This window comes from Primulina huaijiensis, chromosome 10 (genome assembly GCF_012295235.1).
Source record: "Primulina huaijiensis isolate GDHJ02 chromosome 10, ASM1229523v2, whole genome shotgun sequence".
NCBI lineage: Eukaryota > Viridiplantae > Streptophyta > Magnoliopsida > Lamiales > Gesneriaceae > Primulina > Primulina huaijiensis.
In genome coordinates this window covers 17,450,377-17,468,655 of record NC_133315.1, presented here as the reverse complement: position 1 = coordinate 17,468,655, position 18,279 = coordinate 17,450,377, and the positions used below count along the sequence as shown (strand labels likewise).

General features: G+C 37.6%; 2 protein-coding genes across 5 annotated transcripts; one reads left to right on the top strand and one right to left on the bottom strand.

Moving 5' to 3' along the window:
• Positions 1–216: 216 nt before the first annotated feature.
• Positions 217–14,576, bottom strand: LOC140986842 (DNA ligase 6). Of its 4 annotated transcripts, XM_073455209.1 has the most exons (19): positions 12,063–14,570; positions 11,836–11,953; positions 11,591–11,672; positions 11,275–11,377; positions 6,113–6,209; positions 5,098–5,200; positions 4,341–4,454; positions 4,180–4,227; positions 3,655–3,752; positions 3,501–3,566; positions 3,035–3,194; positions 2,699–2,806; positions 2,047–2,096; positions 1,769–1,803; positions 1,629–1,690; positions 1,381–1,542; positions 1,204–1,292; positions 944–1,043; positions 217–683 (listed from the first exon to the last, which is right to left on the bottom strand). In XM_073455209.1, the coding sequence occupies exons 1-19, from the start codon at positions 14,383–14,385 to the stop codon at positions 375–377; spliced, it is 4,227 nt and encodes a 1,408-aa protein (XP_073311310.1). In that variant the 5' UTR covers positions 14,386–14,570; the 3' UTR covers positions 217–374. The 4 variants fall into 4 exon arrangements, 1 of the variants encoding a protein (XP_073311310.1); XR_012176984.1 differs by lacking the exons at positions 217–683; positions 944–1,043 and having other exon boundaries at positions 1,648–1,690; positions 12,063–14,575; XR_012176986.1 differs by lacking the exons at positions 217–683; positions 944–1,043; positions 1,204–1,292; positions 2,047–2,096 and having other exon boundaries at positions 1,457–1,542; positions 1,648–1,690; positions 12,063–14,576.
• A 27-nt stretch (positions 14,577–14,603) lies between these two features.
• On the top strand, positions 14,604–17,783 carry LOC140986843 (serine/threonine-protein kinase 12-like). Its single transcript, XM_073455211.1, has 11 exons — positions 14,604–14,865; positions 15,288–15,380; positions 15,572–15,652; positions 15,754–15,845; positions 15,926–16,046; positions 16,127–16,206; positions 16,301–16,363; positions 16,659–16,750; positions 16,826–16,914; positions 17,016–17,125; positions 17,308–17,783. The coding sequence occupies exons 1-11, from the start codon at positions 14,614–14,616 to the stop codon at positions 17,423–17,425; spliced, it is 1,191 nt and encodes a 396-aa protein (XP_073311312.1). The 5' UTR covers positions 14,604–14,613; the 3' UTR covers positions 17,426–17,783.
• Positions 17,784–18,279: the final 496 nt, after the last annotated feature.

The following is an 18,279-nucleotide window of genomic DNA, read 5'->3' as shown; positions in this document are numbered from 1 at the left end:
GTACACCGACACACGCGTTGTATACATATACAATATTTTTTATAGATTAGCCAAATTGCAGTAATCGAATTGAAAAATAGAACATTATTTAATATAGGGAAAAATGAGACAATGGAAGTTAATTTTGTATTCTTTTATTTCAATTGAGTTCAAAATTGTTTTTGAAATTTTATGTATAGATATTCAAAATTTTAGTTTATTACTGAGGCTTCCCCCTTAACAAAGAAACATATTTAATTTTCCAAGAGTTGTGGCCAGATCCCCGTATAAATGACAAGACCCCCATTCCCGAGCAAAAGCTACTAGATTTACACACACCTAAACTACACAGCTTAACCAAAAAACCAAGGTGGCCAAAGAATAACAATCTGTGCTCATTCTTTGATTCTCACATCCATTTTTCTTGTCTGGAGATTGAACAAGTCTGCAATATCTGCAGCTGTGCTACATTCTTCAGCCTTCCTGTCAGATATAGATCGAATAAATCTTGGAAACCTGACTGATATACCGCGAGATGGGTGGACTAAACCAATGGCAGCATGATGTACAGGTGACAGAGTGAAGTCAGCACCCCTTATTTGCCACACAATTTCAGCACAAAACCAAACGTCGGGTACCTCAGACGTTTGATAGTATGGTGGTTTTTTTGATAGGATTCTGTCACCGGAAAAGAACTCTTTCATCTGCAAAATTCAAACAGAACTACCAGCAAATCGATTGTGGTCATGCAGGAACTGATTGTGGTGCATGCAGGAGTAAGTATTTGGACTTCAACACCTTACATACCTTTGGGTGCAATGGGGTTATAATGCAAAGTATATTTAAGTGCCATTTGAGAAGAAGACATAAGCAATTCTATGTTTGGATAATGTAGTATTTTTTTATAACTTTACAAGCACTTCTCTTCCTATATAATACCAATCAAATACTAACTTGGATATACCTCTATATAGAAAGCGTCTGAAAATCCAGACATGACGCGGCAAACACTCTGAAATTCCTCGTTATCAGGATTATAACAGGCCATGAGGAATGGGCTATACCTGAAAATAAGAAACTTCTGATTGAAAATGTAGAGCAAATGAATAATTATGATGTATTTAAACGATGATCAGGCACATGAAATGAAATTTGTTTCTAAAAGAATATTGCAACTTCTATATGGGGAAACTATTGGATTCAAACACAGCCTGAAGTTTTTACCATCCTGCTTTTCTTCCATTTCCATACCAACCACCAATGGGAACCAAGTCCAAAGAATCGCTTAGTCCTTCAACATAATCTCTCTTGACCTGCCAGAGAAATAGAGAATCTTCTTAGGAAATATAGAGTCCTCAGTGTCTAATTTAAGAATATCTTGATCTTATAATATAATATCACCTTCAACCAAGAATCAGAACGCTTTGATGGAATGTATCCAGCATCAACATCAAGAGATTTTGCCATGATGCCTTCACATGATGCACAAATGGCATTGTCAAGAAAACCATTCATCTTATTCAACGTGTCTTCATTATTTACATCAGCATCCTGGGATTCCACCTACAAGAGTTGGGTGAATTCAAAATGACAATCGCATATTTGGCATTTTTTCCTCAACTTAATAAGAGAAAAAAAAAAAGGCTTGCCGTTATTTCTGTTGCATACTCGAAGTAACCTGGTTTTGTTTCTCCGAATAAATTTTTCATATCTGATTTACCAAGGAAATGCAAAATAAGACCAAAAACTGATTAATTGGTAAATAATTATATATGTTTGCAGCGTATACATTGTCGTCTTTCACGCAGAGGTAGATACAGCAACCTGCAAAGAATGGTGTAGAGTATAAGAATATAGGAAAGCTATAAAAAAAATATATAAGCAAGCCATCACTGATCAGGTGCTTAAATAGAATATCTTTTAAACCAAGGAATGCACATCTACTGAAGTGGTCAGACATCTTTGCCACTGGTTGTGTTATTCAGGTTTAAATATATTCTCAAGAAAATCTCATGATGATCCACAAACAATTAGGAACTAGTAAATAGAACTACTGTACGAACTTACTGCTTTCCATTTGCAAACATGATGTCAAAAACAAAAATGCATATGTCAACCTGCATGAATAGACAATCTCAGCCGTATAGAATCAAAACTTTATTCAAACTATGAAGCTAATATACCCAAGAAGACAATCTTAGAGTCAAACAATGTAATATGTAGGAAGTACCACGTAATCAATTTATTTCAATTTTTTGAGAGGAACCCACTTTGCGCTGGACCTATTTCTACAGCAGCATAGGTACCTCTGATCATAACGATTTTCCTTTTCATTTTCTTTTTATAGTGACACTCATTTTGTGAATATAATCAATATATAAACAAACACGATCAACAAGGCCACCCATGCATTTTTAAACGATTGAAACAAACCAAAGAAAAAACAATTTCTAGTCCATTTCCACCAGTTAAAAGGAAAAGAATATGATGCCCAGAAACAAGTCCATTTCCATTGTTCTTGACAACTGATAAATCTTAAAAGGAATTTTTGCATATAATTCAATAAATGTTAAATTAGATATAAAATGTTTAACCATAATCTCTATAGGAAAACATTAATAAAAAAGTTAAAAAAATATGTGACTGAGCCTCAGTGTGGATCTAAACTGGGGCAAAATGAATGGTCTGCTTTTCACTTGAAGAAACACATATAGATTACCTTTATTTTATCAGTATCAATCATGGATCCTTTACCCCCTCTCTCCCTGGATGACAGTTCTTGAAATGACAAGAGCTTCAAAGCGTTCTTTCTATTAACTGCAACCACCTGAAATCAGAACGGTTCACTTTTCCTAATTTCGAGTAGCGAGAAAACTCACAATCCGTTTATAGATTCAGCTCATAACAAGTAAAACGTGAAACCACAGCTGCAAACAACAGAAATACTTCAGGTGCAAACCGCAAATCAATGCATAGAAAATTGAAGCAATTTTTTTATTAAAAAAGGAAAAAGAAAAAAAAAAGAAAGAAAGTGAAAGAAAACAGTGAGAATTACCTCTGCATCCACAATAAATGAATGTGCTGCATGAGCAGATAAATCCACCACTATGTTGATTAAATCAGGGAATTTTGATGTGGTTTCATCACCATTCCTCGAAAAAACTCGTACAGAACCGTCTACTAATCTGTGAATTTGAGCACGTTGGCCATCATACCTGATAAGATACAAGGAAAGAAAAAATTATTAAATCAATCAACATTGGAATACTTAAATCTAAGACCACAAGTACTAAATATTCCCAACTATATAGCAGCTTAAACTTTTTAGAGGAACTAATCGTTTGATAATACTTAATTTAATGTTACTGGTCCAATCTCAGAGTACAAACACCCGGGGAGATTATTATTAAAATCAACCTCAAAAACACCACAAACACAACTAACATCAGAGGAAAAAAGAAAAGAAAAAAAAATACTTAAAAAACCTTATGAAATAGTATTAAACTTCATCCAGAACTTACTTATATTCACAACTAAATGATTTGCCATGGAAGAGCTTCAGCACCTGAGGAGCTCCGTTAGAAATCCTACCATATGATAAAAATGAAATAAATCAGCAAGAGTTCTAGCAATTATTTTTCGCAATATTAAGGATAGAAGTGGTAGCCACATTACTTCGCAAGCATTGGTTTGATTGGTATGCCCGGAATCATTGATAAAGTCGTGGGCAAAAAATCAACTCCTTTTTCAATCAGGGATGGGATAAGTAAATCCTGGAAACAAGAAGTTAACATCAGACCACAACACCTCCGCATCATCAAACTTAAAATGAGAAACAAAAATAGCAACATTCATTGTACCAAACACTAATTCAAGATTATCATATTAAATGCAACAACATTTTTCTGAGATGAGGGTCTGACCTTCCATACCTGATGTTCTTAATATTATCACTTCAATTTAAAAAGGAAAATATGCACAATAGAGCAAATTATTATGAGAAAAAGTGCAGTGATTAAATGCAAAAACAAAACTAAACATAGTCATATTCTGTGAAAATACTATGTAACTATGAAGTTTAAGAGCATCTTCATTACATGTTCAAACCTAGCCCACACAAAAGTATAGTTAAGATATCTGTAAGTAATAACAATGACATCAAAGAAAATCTTTTCTTCAGAATGTAAATCCGAAGCTTACCAAGTTGGGAAGTACATTATATGCCTCAACTACTGCACTTGAGAGACGCTACCAAAAAATAGAAGGAAAAAAAACTCAGTTGAAACACGATTATCCTACTGCTTAATTAAGTGAACTAGTGTTTACAAGCAAAATTATGACAGACTAATAAATAAACAAACCTGAAGATGATCCTTCAAATTTTCAGGAACTTCATGAGACAAATTCATCACAACAGCCTGAGCTAAAGCAGGCAGAACTGTTCTCATCATAGCTCCAATTCTTAGGTTCCTAACCTATGTGCAAAGATGAAAATATGGGGACAGTTATAATTTAAAGTGCTTGGAAAGCCAAATGACAGATGAAAAAACAAAAAGGCTTGAAACAAAGAAATAAAAACAATCATTTGGTTGCAGAGATTTGTGACACGCTAAGAACGTCAAGGCTTATTACCCTCTTACTCCTCCATCCCCACCCCAACCTCCAGTCTACATTGTTCCATTGAAGCCACAACTCAGTCTCCTTCTTTTTCCAACTCTAACACATATATTGGTTTAAATTTTCACTCAAAATTTTAGTTACATTATTTTGTTCCATGTCTTTCAACTTGTTCTACAATTAATATCATAATAACTGAAAATAGAGAGCAGAGAAGGTGTGTTCTGAGTCTCTAACAAACTAGGAGTTAAATCCAAGAGCTCAGGTCTAGTTGCCACGCATTTGCTACTATTCTGAGAAATAGTCCTACAATATAGAGCACTTGCTAAATAAAACAATTAAAGCCAAGCATACAATAATTCTCAGACATTAGCATGGTGCAAAACCAAAAACATGCTTACAAGCCTTCGCATGTTTAGCTAATATTTACATGATCCAACAATATAGAATACTTCCTCATAAAAATGTAAACCAATGAGAAAAAGTTGTGACTTTACTTACCAAAGTTCTAACGATAAATTTAATCTCCTTCTCTCTACATGAGCACATGAGATTCACAATTAGACTTTTCTTCCTGCTCGTACTGCCACTACCTGTTTGCGCACTGATGAATTCGATGTAAACGTGGAACATTTGCATAGAATAACAAGAGGTATATTTCTTTTACAATAATCAAATTAAAAATAAAACGTCATTCATAGCTAATAAATATATATTATCTACATACGCAAGCCACCTCAAACTAAAACTATCAAAGGACTTCCGAAGTGACCTTTATGGATACAATTAACAAGTCAAAATGTGAAGAAAATGGGGTTCTGTAAATTTAGATCAAGATATCTATAAATGAGGTCATGAAACTAATTTTAAAAGGTATGCAGCCTATCCCAAATTTAGACGCCACCATGTGAGGGTAATTATCACAGATCAGATGTAGGGAGTTCTATTGGCAATTTGACAGAAGTACTACATAGTTATAATATTCACCAATTTCCCATTTCAATCTGAAACTCTACAACAAAAAAACCAAGACTATGGTGCTGCAACTTCTCCTCGGAACTTTTAAATTTTGCCCTTCCATCTGTTTTATTTTGAATCTAGCTCTTGCTTTAAACTTATCATAGTTTTAATCTTCATTGTGAAGAATAGTTGTAACTTTTTTTTGGTCCTTATCAAGCTATTTGTTCAAAAGCATTATTGTTGCACTAAAAGATGATGATGCAGAGACGAAACTAGGTAGAACTCTGTCGGTCAATGTGGAGACAGTTAGCTGCAGTATTTTTCATCACAAAAATAATACTAAATCAAAATATAAATTACTTTTTATTCAGAAAGTATGTCCCTTCACCATGTGACCCCGTGAAAGCCAAACATACTAGTGTCAGACTAAAACCTTGAATAAAAGTTATTCATTTTAGGAAAGTAATTTTAGGCATTTGTTCCCAGTACTTCTCATAATATCGGGAAAACAGTTTGGACAATCTACATATACAACCAATAATTAGGCAATAAGTACCTTATCTTTCGGAGAACAGAATACACTCCTTCAATTGTAAGCACTGGTGGAGGAGCAAGGAGAGATTGCGTCTGCCGGCAAAGTTGAGCTACATCACCTGATTCAACCCATATCATTCAACAGCCAAGTAAATAAATACTGTAGGTTTTAAGAATATAATTCTCTACTTTATTGAAGGAAAAGCCTCAGCTTATATAGTACAGGAGAGAGAAAGAAGCTGAAACAAAAACCTAGTAAAAATAGGATCTGCCTAACAACCAACTAGATAAGATGACAACTAATAACCTAACAACCAACTAGATAAGATGACAACTAATAATTAAATAAATAAATCAATAATGGAAGAAAACCCTGATAATTCTAACACTCCCCCTCAAGTTGGTGCATAAATGTCAAACATGCCCAACTTGCTTACAAGGCCCTCGAACACAGGTTTGAACAGGCCCTTTGTGAAGATATCAGCCACCTGTGCTGAGGAAGGAACAAATGGTGTGCAGATCAGACCTTGATCCAGTTTCTCCTTTATGAAGTGCCTGTCCACTTCAATATGTTTGGTTCGGTCATGCTGAACTGGATTGTGAGCTATACTAATCGCCGCCTTATTGTCACAATATAATCTGATCGGTAATGTAAACTCAAGCCTCAAATCTTTCATAACACGTTGAGCCCATAAAACTTCAGTTATCCCATTAGCCATTGCCCTAAATTCAGCATCTGCACTACTACGAGCTACCACACTCTGCTTTTTACTTCTCCACGTGACTAGATTTCCCCATAGAAACGTGCAGTAACCCGATGTAGACTTCCTATCTGTCACAGAACCAGCCCAATCAGCATCAGTATATACCTCAATATTCCTGCTGCCACTCTTCTTGAAACAAAGTCCTTTGCCCGGGCATCCTTTCAGGTACCTTAAGATCCTATTTGCTGCTTCAAGATGATCTCTAGACGGCGCGTGCATAAACTGACTGACAAGGCTAACCGCAAAAGCTATGTCGGGTCGAGTATGAGAGAGGTAAATCAGTTTGCCAACTAGCCTCTGATACTGATGCACATCGGCCGGAGATTTGCAGCTCATCTCGCCAAGTTTCTTGTTTGCATCAATAGGAGTATCTACTGGTTTACACCCACTCATACCAGTTTCCTCCAGAAGATCGAGTATATACTTGCGCTGAGAAACAACAAGTCCTTTCTTAGATCGTGCGAATTCCATGGCCAGAAAGTACTTTAGTCCTCCTAGGTCTTTGATCTCGAATTCTTTGGATAGTCTAGTTTTTAGTGAACTCATTTCCTCAATGTCATCACCTGTGAGAATAATATCATCCACATAGACAATTAAAATTGAGACTCTTGACCCTGAGAACTTCATGAACATAGTATGATCGGATTGAGCTTGTAGGTATCCTTGATCCAGAACAAAACTTGTGAATCTGCCAAACCATGCCCTTGGGGACTGTTTAAGTCCATATAGGGCCTTTTGTAGCTTGCATACCTTAGTCCCGAAGTTAGTTTCAAAGCCGGGAGGGGGATCCATGAACACTTCCTCGTCTAGGTTACCATTTAGGAAGGCATTCTTTACATCAAGCTGCTGTAAAGGCCAGTCCAGATTGACTGCAATTGACAACAAGATTTGAACTGTATTCATCATAGCAACTGGAGCAAATGTCTCTGAATAATCAATACCGTAGGTCTGAGTGAACCCCTTTGCAACCAGCCGTGCTTTGTACCTGTCAAGGCTTCCATCAGCATTGAACTTGGGTGTAAAAACCCACTTGCATCCTACGGTTGTTTTTCCTTTAGGCAGACTCTCCATTGCCCACGTCTGATTCTTCTCAAGGGCACCAATCTCCTCATAAACAGCTTCCTTCCACTCAGGACTTTCTAGGGCTTCTTGTATATTTTTTGGTATGTGTACAGAGGAAACATTTCCTGAAAAGGTTGAGAATTTTGGGGACAATCTATTGTAGGTAACAAAGTTAGATACAGGGTATTTAGCACAAGACCTTTTTTCTTTTCTAAGGGCAATTGGGAGATCAAGGGGGTCTGAGACCTTACCTTCAGGAGATGGCTCTTGGTCAGATGCTTGAGAATGAAGAGGTACGGTGTCTCTAACTTCTTGATTTGGAAATCTTCTCTGGTAGACTTGATCGTAGAATTTTCCCTGTTGATTATTGATTTTATTAATCGGAGAACTCTGAGAATTAGTTTGACCATTAGGTCCAATGTCATTATTATGCAGTTTATCCGTGTTAGGAGTCGATGGGGAAATAGGCGATTCCTCAACCAGATTTATAGGGTTTTGTTCTAGAGTGTTAGTTGTCCCCTTATTATGTTCAGAAGAGGAGTCATTACTCAGTATATTTTTATTATTTTGGTTTGAAATAGTAGAAGGAAACATTTCCAACATTTCCGAACCTCTTAACATTTCCGAATCTTCAACACCTCTTAACTTCCCCTGAAGATGAGTCCCAAAATATGATCTATCTTCAAAAAACGCTACATCGAAAGAAGTATACATTTTTTTGGACATTGGATCAAAACACTTATAACCCTTTTGAGTAGAGCCATACCCTACAAACACGCATTTTTTTGCCTTAGGATCTAACTTACTCATGTTTCGATCCAAATTTCTTACAAAAACAGTACAACCAAACGTGCGCAAGGTGAGGGGATTTGAAAACAATTTAGAGTTTGGAAAGTGTTCCTTAAGTTTATCAAGAGGAGTCTGAAAATTTAACACCTTAGAAGGTAACCTATTCATCAAATATACTGCAGTCAAGACTGCTTCTCCCCACAAGTATTTAGGAACCTTATTGGTGAATAGGAGTGCACGAGTTATTTCCAAAATGTGCCTATTTTTTCTCTCAGCCACACCATTCTGTTGTGGACTATCAGGGCATGAACTTTGTTGAACAATACCTTTCTCTTTAAAAAATTGTCCTAAAATTTCCCTAAAATACTCTCCTCCATTGTCATTTCTTAACATTTGCACATTTGTTTGAAACTGAGTATTAATCATATGGTTGAAGTGTTTAAAAACAGTCTCCACTTCTGATTTTTCTTTCAATAAAAACACCCAACATGCACGAGTATGATCATCTATGAACGTTACAAACCATCTTTTACCAAAACAGCTAGTGACACGAGAAGGACCCCAAACATCACTATGAATTAGTGAGAAGGGTCTGCTCGGTTGATAGTGTCTTGGAGGATAAAAGGATCTATGATGTTTTGCCAAGGCACAAATTTCACATTTAAATATAGAGGGATTTTTATTCAAAAATAACTTGGGAAACAAATGTTGCATATAATGGAAACTAGGATGTCCTAAACGGAAATGCCATAAATAAATCTCATTATTCGGATCAATAAAAGTAGTTTTCAACCCGGAAAAAACTTGAGCAAGTTTACAAGATTCGGTTTCACCATCAAGAATATAGAGACCACCGTATTCTCTAGCATTGCCAATCATCTTCCCCGAGACCACATCCTGAAAGTCACAATGAGAATCATTAAATTTAACTTGGCATTGAAGGTCACGGGTTAGTTTACTTATTGAGATAAGGCTACATGACAATTTAGGGACATGGAGAACATTTAGCAGGGTTATGGTGGATGACAGTTTAATGTCTCCCATTCCTGCAATAGGAGTGAAGGAGCCATCTGCAATTCTAACTTTCCTATTCCCTGCACATGGTTTATAGGTAGAAAAAAATGTAGGGGACCCGGTCATATGGTCAGTTGCACCTGAATCTATGATCCAGGTACAATCAGGCTGAGAACACAAGAGAGACATACCAGGGACTTTACCATTTTGAGCAAGGGTACAATTGGAAGGTGTTGGGTTCGATGGTTGAAGTAACCTGAGAAGCTGATCTATCTGGTCCTTAGTGAACGAACACTGTCCAGAGTTGGTTGATGTCCCTTGTGTTGGTTCAGAAGTAGTTTGCAGGGCTCTCTCAGGACGTTTCTTCCAGTCGGCGGGCTTTCCATGAAGCTTCCAACATGTCTCACGAGTATGCCATGACTTTTTGCAATGGTCACACCATGGCTTCTTCTTCTTGTCGAGGTTGTATCCTGGATCAGTACCGCGGGACACAAGAGCAGATGTATCATTCGCAGACCCTCCATTAGTCTCATGTATCACCTGGTTATTCATAACCTTTTTTCTGCTTTCTTCTTGGCGAATCTCAGAGAAAACTTCTCTGATTGATGGAAGAGGTCTTCGGCCAAGTATTCTCCCCTTGACTTCATCCAAGTCTTGACTCATTCCAGCCAAGAATACATAGACACGATCATTCTCTTCCCTCTTCTTCTGCCTCGCAAAGTCCTCCTTGCTCTCCCACACATCATCATAATGTTGGTCTAGCTCCTGCCACAGGGCCGCCATCTCGTTGTAGTAGATTGTAACCTCCCTATCATTTTGCTTCAAGTTCCAGAGTTTTGTTTTTAACTCAAAAATCTGGGAAGAATTCTCAGAGTCAGAATAGGTCTCTCTGACTGAATCCCACACCTCTTTCGCGGTCTTCATAAACATGTGGGGTTTAGCAATGGAAAGTTCCATTGAATTGAGAAGCCATGCCATGACCAGAGAGTTCTCCGACCTCCATGTCTTGAAGGTTGGCTCTGCCTCTGCAGGTTTGGCTGTTTCTCCAGTCAGATATCCTAGTTTTCCTCGTCCATCAACTGCCAACTTTACTGATTGAGACCACTCCAGAAAATTCTGACCATTTAACCGATGGACAGTAATTTGAATTGAGTTAGACGTCATGTCGTGTATAGGGGTAGGAGCAGTATTTCCTGAGGTTACCTCTGTCTCAGATGTTAATCCGAATGAGCCAAAGGTTACACCTTTATTGCCAGCGTTTGCTGCCATGAAGGAAAATTAAAGGCGCTCTGATACCATGTAGGTTTTAAGAATATAATTCTCTACTTTATTGAAGGAAAAGCCGCAACTTATATAGTACAGGAGAGAGAAAGAAGCTGAAACAAAAACCTAGTAAAAATAGGATCTGCCTAACAACCAACTAGATAAGATGACAACTAATAATTAAATAAATAAATCAATAATGGAAGAAAACCCTGATAATTCTAACAAATACACCGGATGAAATTGTGTTAAATGATAAAATATTACAGTTTGAAAAGGTATTTTAATTTACCTAGATCCCCGACAATATTATAAAGATTGTTTATTTTAGATTTTTTGGTCCCACAAGCCTCTTCCAGGGCTGCAACAACAATGCTGCCACCAATATTCAGTTCCTGTATTACCATAATGACACAATTATTAAAATCATACCGGTACAATTACAACGATGAAGAAACTACTAAAATATGGACAAATAACCAGTGTAAAACAAGTATAGAAAAGGCGGCCATGGTTTTCAGCCTTAGCATTTGAGTCCAGACATTCTAGTACAAAGTTCAACATCCAAATAGCACTGAAGAAAAAAGGCATGACAAGAAGAAATTTACCGTATTTTCATGGTCAGGAGCAATCTTATTTGTGCATAAATATACAGCAGGTAGTACATCCTCAGGTGAAAGGGCCAGTAAACTGCATGCTTAAAAATAATGATGCATGCTTAAAAATAATGAAGTATAAAAAAGCACGATAACTTGTTTTCAAAATAAAATTCAGTATACAACTGAACGCTTTACCAGTCAATAACTTGGAAACTTGAAAACGACTTAAGGGAAAAAATCCTCAGGAAACAAACCTCCTAAACATGTTGCATAGCATTGATGTAGCTTTTAACTTGCCCTTTTCTTCCTCAACTAGATCAAAAGTTCGAGCTATATGAATGTATGGAGCAGGCTGCCCTTTTCTCCAGCAAGCTGGAAACAATCCTCAACCTTAAGCAAAAACCATTTAAGGAATAGCATACTTTACCAACATTAATAAACCAAATTTGTAATCAGATGACTGGAGACCAAGTAGACCAACCGTGATCAATAGGAGAATATATTTCAGGTGGTAGTGATACGTAATTTATAGACACGTCATCCTTATTTAGAGCAGTGCAACCAATATTAAGCTTGATGTCATATCTGTTGCTCTCTGATAGCTCATAATTCCTGTCCACAGAGCATATGCTGCTGGAACTTTCAGCTTCCATTTTTTTATGGCTGTTGAGTAACTTGTGTTTAGTTTCATAGCTGATACCAGTATTATCACTATAATATAAGTCCAGGGCCGTATTAATGTCTCCTTTGGCTTTCCAGAGGACGGTGGCAGCATAGTTTTTTAATGATTCATCACCATTTACGATCTGAATAAACTGATCCACCTCTTCTTTGTATAGATCGGCAGCATCTATAGGAAATCGTCTTTGATCATTACTACAATAGCTCGATTCAACTTTACAATCTTCGGAAATGGCAGACATTTTTTTGCTAAAGAATTTAGTGATGGAATGCTGCTTTTTATCACTGGACACCCGGCTAACATCAGCTCTAGCTCTCTTTATTGCCTTGCTATCAAGGTTTTTCTTCCTTTTTCCTGGAGAGAACCCACTCTTCTTCAAATCTCCAGCACCGGATAATTTAAAGCTTTGACTGAAAAGAACACCATCAGCAAGATTCATGCTGTTGACAGGTTGAGGTTTAAAGGACAAAGCAGGTTGACTTTCTGAACTTTCTTGGAAAGTGCATGATACAGATGTACTGGGAAGAGCCTGTTCATAAAATTCAGTTTCATGTTCGTAAAAATTAGAAACTGCCTCAACAACATTTCCTCTGGCACCACTGAGTAAATCCAAAATCTGGCACTGGGTTATCCAACTGGGTAAGCACTCTCGAAGTTCTTGCACAGACTTGTCAACATCATCTTCTTTCATATCTTCAGAACCACGTGTAACGTCATCTTGATGAGGAAATGAACATTTCGTGTCACCCTCCAGTTCAACATCATTTTGAAAATATGGAGCAGACAATGTAACTTCATCCTCTTCCTTTTGAAAATTTTCTGAAGCAAATGAACAATCCTTGTCATCGTACTCCTGCTCAACCCCCTTTCCACCACGGATAAAACCCATTAAGAAATTTTGCTTGATAGCCATTTCATCAACCAATCCAGCAAAATGCTTCCGCATTGCATTGGCATGCTTGCTATCTATTTTCTCAATATCAGCACCAACCGTGGGAATTATGTGCTTAGGCTTCAAAAATTTCACGTACTCTCTTAACTCATTGTAGTTCGAATGTTCACTATAAGGCACAAGATGAATCTCAAATGAATCTTTGCTCCTCACCGTAAACTTGTTACGCTTAATTTCATATGTCCACCCCGTTGGAACAAATCCCACAACCTTGGAATACCCTTTCTCACTCATAATCTCTTTCATCTTCACAAAATTAGGCCTAAAATACGGCCACGTCTCACCTAATACATTCCATCCAACAACATGAACATCACTCTCCGATTCATTCTCAGTGAACACGCCACCTTCTTCCAAACCTAATGCACACAATACTGCCATTTTCCTGCTACTGACATGAATCTTCCTCTTACACTTTCGTGAAATCTCCAGCAAAATCCTCTCCTTCCCAATAACATATGTCGCAACTACAAACAACACATTCTTTGCACTCAAGCCACCCTCGTTCTCGACCCCTATATTTTTTATCACCCCAACAATATAATCAATTGACTCCTCCTGACTAGGAAATACAAACTTAGGATTACAATAAGTCGTGTCTAAGAACACACCATCCGCACCAACAAACTCACGCAACACATCCTTGCTCTTCATCTCGTCACAATACCTGAAATCCCCTGTGTGAACATACTTCTCAAACCCAACAACCTTGCGGTTACTCACCGGGACTTTGAACAAGAACTGTACAGCACCTGGGCAGTGATTTGCATCTACGAGAAATACTTCAGCACCGTCGATTAACACTGACTGGGAAAGTGATAACGGGAAAATAAAAGGTTCCGGGATATTGAGTATACTGCGGAGGAGGCAAGCGGTGGTGGGCGAGCAATAGATTATGCCTTGGGACCATTGCGGGGTAAGGCCGGTGTAGTGGTCGGAGTGAAAGTGGGAGAGGAAGTAGGAGACTGAGAAGTTGGAGTCTGAGTGTTTGAAGCCATCGACTATGAAGCGGGTTTTGGGGATTAGTTTGGAATGGGGGATGGATGCCGGGGGAGGGCTGACGGGTTGGGTGGGTGGGGATTGCGGTGGCAGCGAGAGGTTGGAGAGGGCGGTGCGGTGGAGAGCGGTGGAGGATAAGGGTCTCGATTGTGGTGATTTGGCGGCAGACATTTGACGGGGAATTCAAGTCACCTTTAGATGGTCAAGCGAAAAATTAGACAACAAACAAAATAAGATATCGTCGAATCAGACAAAAGGATTCCGACGGGCAAATCTAAGAAAACCCAATAAACCACAAAGCTAACGCCCCCTCGACATTACCGCCATTTTTCTCTCACGTACCGCACCAAGATTCAGTTTTTCCTGAAAAAAAATTCGTTAGTTCATTCACACACAGTTATGACGAGTCTGATACATCATCAGGAAGATGAATACGACATGCAACTGATCGGGAATTTCTTGAGTTTTGCTTCGAGGGGAGATAGAGTTGGATTGAACGAGATGCTGATACAGGGCATGTCTCCCAACGTGCAAGATTACGATAACAGAACTGCGCTCCATCTCGCCGCTAGTGAAGGCCATGCCTCCATTGTTGAGCTTCTTCTGGCCTACAACGCCGACGTCAATCTCCGAGATCGATGGCAAAGAACCGTAATTGCACTTTACTTTCCTTTTTCTTTCATTCCCATTTCATCAAGTTTCAACTTCTAAGAATCCACACTCCGTTCTTGTAGATTTCACGTTAAAATTCAGGAATGCGGAAGAAAGTGTATAAATTTTTTGGGTTCCCTAACATGTGTAGTATCGGTAAAAATCACATGTATTTATTGAAAGTCAAAAGATTACAACTCATTAATTAGAACGTCGCATGCGATTGTTTTCCGGTTAGCTGTTACTACTAGTCGACAAGTGGTGTTGTTGATGCTTTACATCACTCCTAACATTTGAAAATGTCCCTTGTATTCTCTGAAATGGTTTGAAGGGTATTTTTTTATTGACTTGGGCTATAGTTAGTTTTATCTAAATTTGAAGTTTGGGAACCATATTTGAGTAATTCTTTCATTTTAATTTAGCCATATGCAGATGCAAAGCAGTACCAGCACCAAGATATTTGCAGGATCCTTGAGGTCTATGGAGGCAGTGAAATTATTGAGGACCAACCAATAGTAATTTCTATAATTTTCTACAGAGTTTGATAATTCAAAAAGCTTTAGGCCATGAAATTTACTCTTTTATGTACCCCATCAGTTGATTCTGCATCTCATCTCAATCTGCAAATGAAAATCTTTTGACACATCTATATCTAATGAACTAGTGATTGAGTGTGATTCCAAGTTTCATATTATTTCTTATGCAGTTGATCCGTTACGAAGAAGATGCACACGAGAATATTGACATTTCTGAACTGAATTTGCAGCATTCGTCTATAATCAAGCAGGTGTGTTGTTTATCAAGTTCATGAACTGCTACTACCAGTTGATTCGTCTTTTGTATTTCACTCGAGTACAAATATAGCACGACTAAATTCGTCTTTCTCAGGGTCTATTTGGTGAATCAGAAAAGGTCAAGTGGCGCGGAACTTGGGTGGTTAAAACAGTTATCTCTAGACACATTTACCATCCGGAGAAAATGTATGTTTCCTGGAGTTTGAAATGATCCCGTTATTCCATTTATCAGTTAATCAGATAAAGTTAATCGAAAATTATTTCAGGGTCTTGTCTGCCAAGGATAATACTCTTCTTAGAGAACTTCGGCATCCGAATATTTTGCAGTTTCTTGGATCAATAGTGCATGGTGAAGAGATGATTTTGATTACCGAACACTTACCAAAGGTAGGAACCTTTCGTTTCTGAGTAAATTTTTTAAAGTGTGTCATTTATATTCACCTCTGTTATTGGATAATTTATTCCAGGGAAATTTGGATGAGATTTTGACTAGAAAGGGTCGCCTAGACCCCGCATCTTGCCTTCGTTATGCACTTGATATTGCTAGGTAGCGTGTATGTTCTATGGTTTCGTTCTCGAATTTGAGTAAAATGCCATATCTACATTGCATTCACTGAAGGAATTCAGGCATGTGTTGACAGGGGGATGAATTATCTTCATGAGCACAAGCCTTTTCCCATTGTTCATAATAATTTACATCTCAGGTAAGCTTATTCTTACTTAGTTCTTTGTTTGGAACGTACTCGAGATATATTTAACTCAACATGTAAATGCAACCTCGTGTCAGTTGCTAGCTCAAATTTTCCTATCAGTTACAGTGAAGTTTTCAGATTTTTGAGGGAGAGATCTTCCTCTGCAAGCCCATTCTGGCTTTGCCACTGGCTATGAGAGAGCGAAATAGACTATTTTAGTAACTGGGATTAATTTGACAAAGTAAAATAAAGGGTAAGAAATTCATTTTAATGCACCATCATATATTTAACTTTTACCATGTCCTAGGAATTTGCTGCTTGATGAAGGTGACCACTTGAAGATTGGAGAGTATTGGGTCCAAATGTTGTACGAGCAAATACATCCTAATCAAGAGCAATGTATGCTGCATATTTATTAAATTTCACTTTTTGTGACTTTTTTTCACGGCCTTCTCGACTCCTCCTTCGCTGCAGACCATTTAAGTGACAGTTCTCAGATCCTACACGCGTTGGCAAACGATACCAAGAAAGACATTCGTGCATTCGGTCTTATTTTCTATCAGGTATATATAAGTTTATGTTTTTATTCAAGCTTTTGCATGACTAGCCAGGCTTAATCTTTGATGATTTGAGCTTTGATTTTCTGGTACCGAATATAATGCAGATGCTGGAAGGCAAGCATTTCACCAACATGAACTCTGACTATACGCATATCAAGTCTGTCGAGTTTGAGAAGAAGTTTCGTACAATTCGATGTCCTGGCAGAATCCTTCAGTAAGTTTGAGAAAAACTCCATGCCTAATCTTCTGGAGATGATTCTTTGAACTTGAAACTTTTCTTGTTTTGGCTTCTTCATATCAAAGAGCTGGCCTAAACGCAACTCGTCTACGTCTTATTATCTAAATGAAACAAAAGAATATGTTTGCATTTGAATTCGATGCTGGTCGTTTTTGCAGGCTGATAGAGCAGTGTACAAGCAAAGACATTTCCCAGAGGCCTTCATTTGCTGTTGTCATAGAAATTCTGGAGGAAGTCATTTTGTTGCTCAAGAAAGCTGGCTGCCATGTTTGCTGACTGTTAAATAGCCCAAACATATGCATATTTAAATTCATATATTTGATCAATAAGCATTTAAACATAAAAAGATTATCATGCTTCGAGGGCTCGGGGAACAGTGGTGGTTGTCACGTCACGGGCTCGGACTCTCGTAAACATGAGTCATGATTGCACAATTGGCTCATCTAGTAACTATTTGTCTTCATCTTTACCAAAATAGCTATTCAAAGTTGCTATAACAATACATAGAATTTCAATATAAATTATTTTAAATTTTCTTTTTCTAATTCATGTTAGACAAGAATAGTACAGTCACATCTTCTAAAAACGTGACGTTTCTTTTTCAAAACGTGACATTCTCGTCGCAGCTTAACGCCTTGATCCACCAGCATCAAAAGTCTAAAGGTGTCTCTTACATGTTCAGAAGGTGCATGTGGATATCGCATTTTGCCTTGTCTGCACTTCATCCTACATAGGACTTATTTCCTGGTATTCATGTTGGTGACCGTCTGATGCCATTTTGTTATGTCCCGGGCCTAGGCCCCCAAAAGCACGATTTTGCACAATGGGTTCCTAAAACAACTATTTTGTAGTTGTCTTCGTTTTACGAAAATGATTAATTTCAATTTGTTAAGAGAGTAAATTGTATCTCATTATATATCATTTTGAAAAAAAAATTCTAACTCATGGGGGACACGGGATATTTCATTTTTATCGTCACGGCAATCTCTATCTATTTCTCTAGTAATTTTCACAAACTCTGCCGATTGTTCTACACATTTTTTTGTTGATATAAATTAAGGAACAATAGTGTACATTACTTCACTCAATAATTAGGTGCTATGAATTTGATTAAGGTCGAATATCAAATT

Excerpts from the sequence above, each read along its gene's own strand:
- LOC140986842 (XM_073455209.1), bottom strand. The coding sequence starts at position 14,385 with ATGTCTGCCGCCAAATCACCACAATCGAGACCCTTATCCTCCACCGCT. Across the intron at positions 11,378-11,590 it reads CTCCTGACCATGAAAATACG|GAACTGAATATTGGTGGCAG; the intron begins GTAAATTTCTTC and ends ATGGTAATACAG. Across the intron at positions 3,567-3,654 it reads ATCAAACCAATGCTTGCGAA|GATTTCTAACGGAGCTCCTC; the intron begins GTAATGTGGCTA and ends ATCATATGGTAG.
- LOC140986843 (XM_073455211.1), top strand. The coding sequence starts at position 14,614 with ATGACGAGTCTGATACATCATCAGGAAGATGAATACGACATGCAACTG. Across the intron at positions 15,653-15,753 it reads ATTCGTCTATAATCAAGCAG|GGTCTATTTGGTGAATCAGA; the intron begins GTGTGTTGTTTA and ends CGTCTTTCTCAG. Across the intron at positions 16,751-16,825 it reads ACATCCTAATCAAGAGCAAT|ACCATTTAAGTGACAGTTCT; the intron begins GTATGCTGCATA and ends CCTTCGCTGCAG.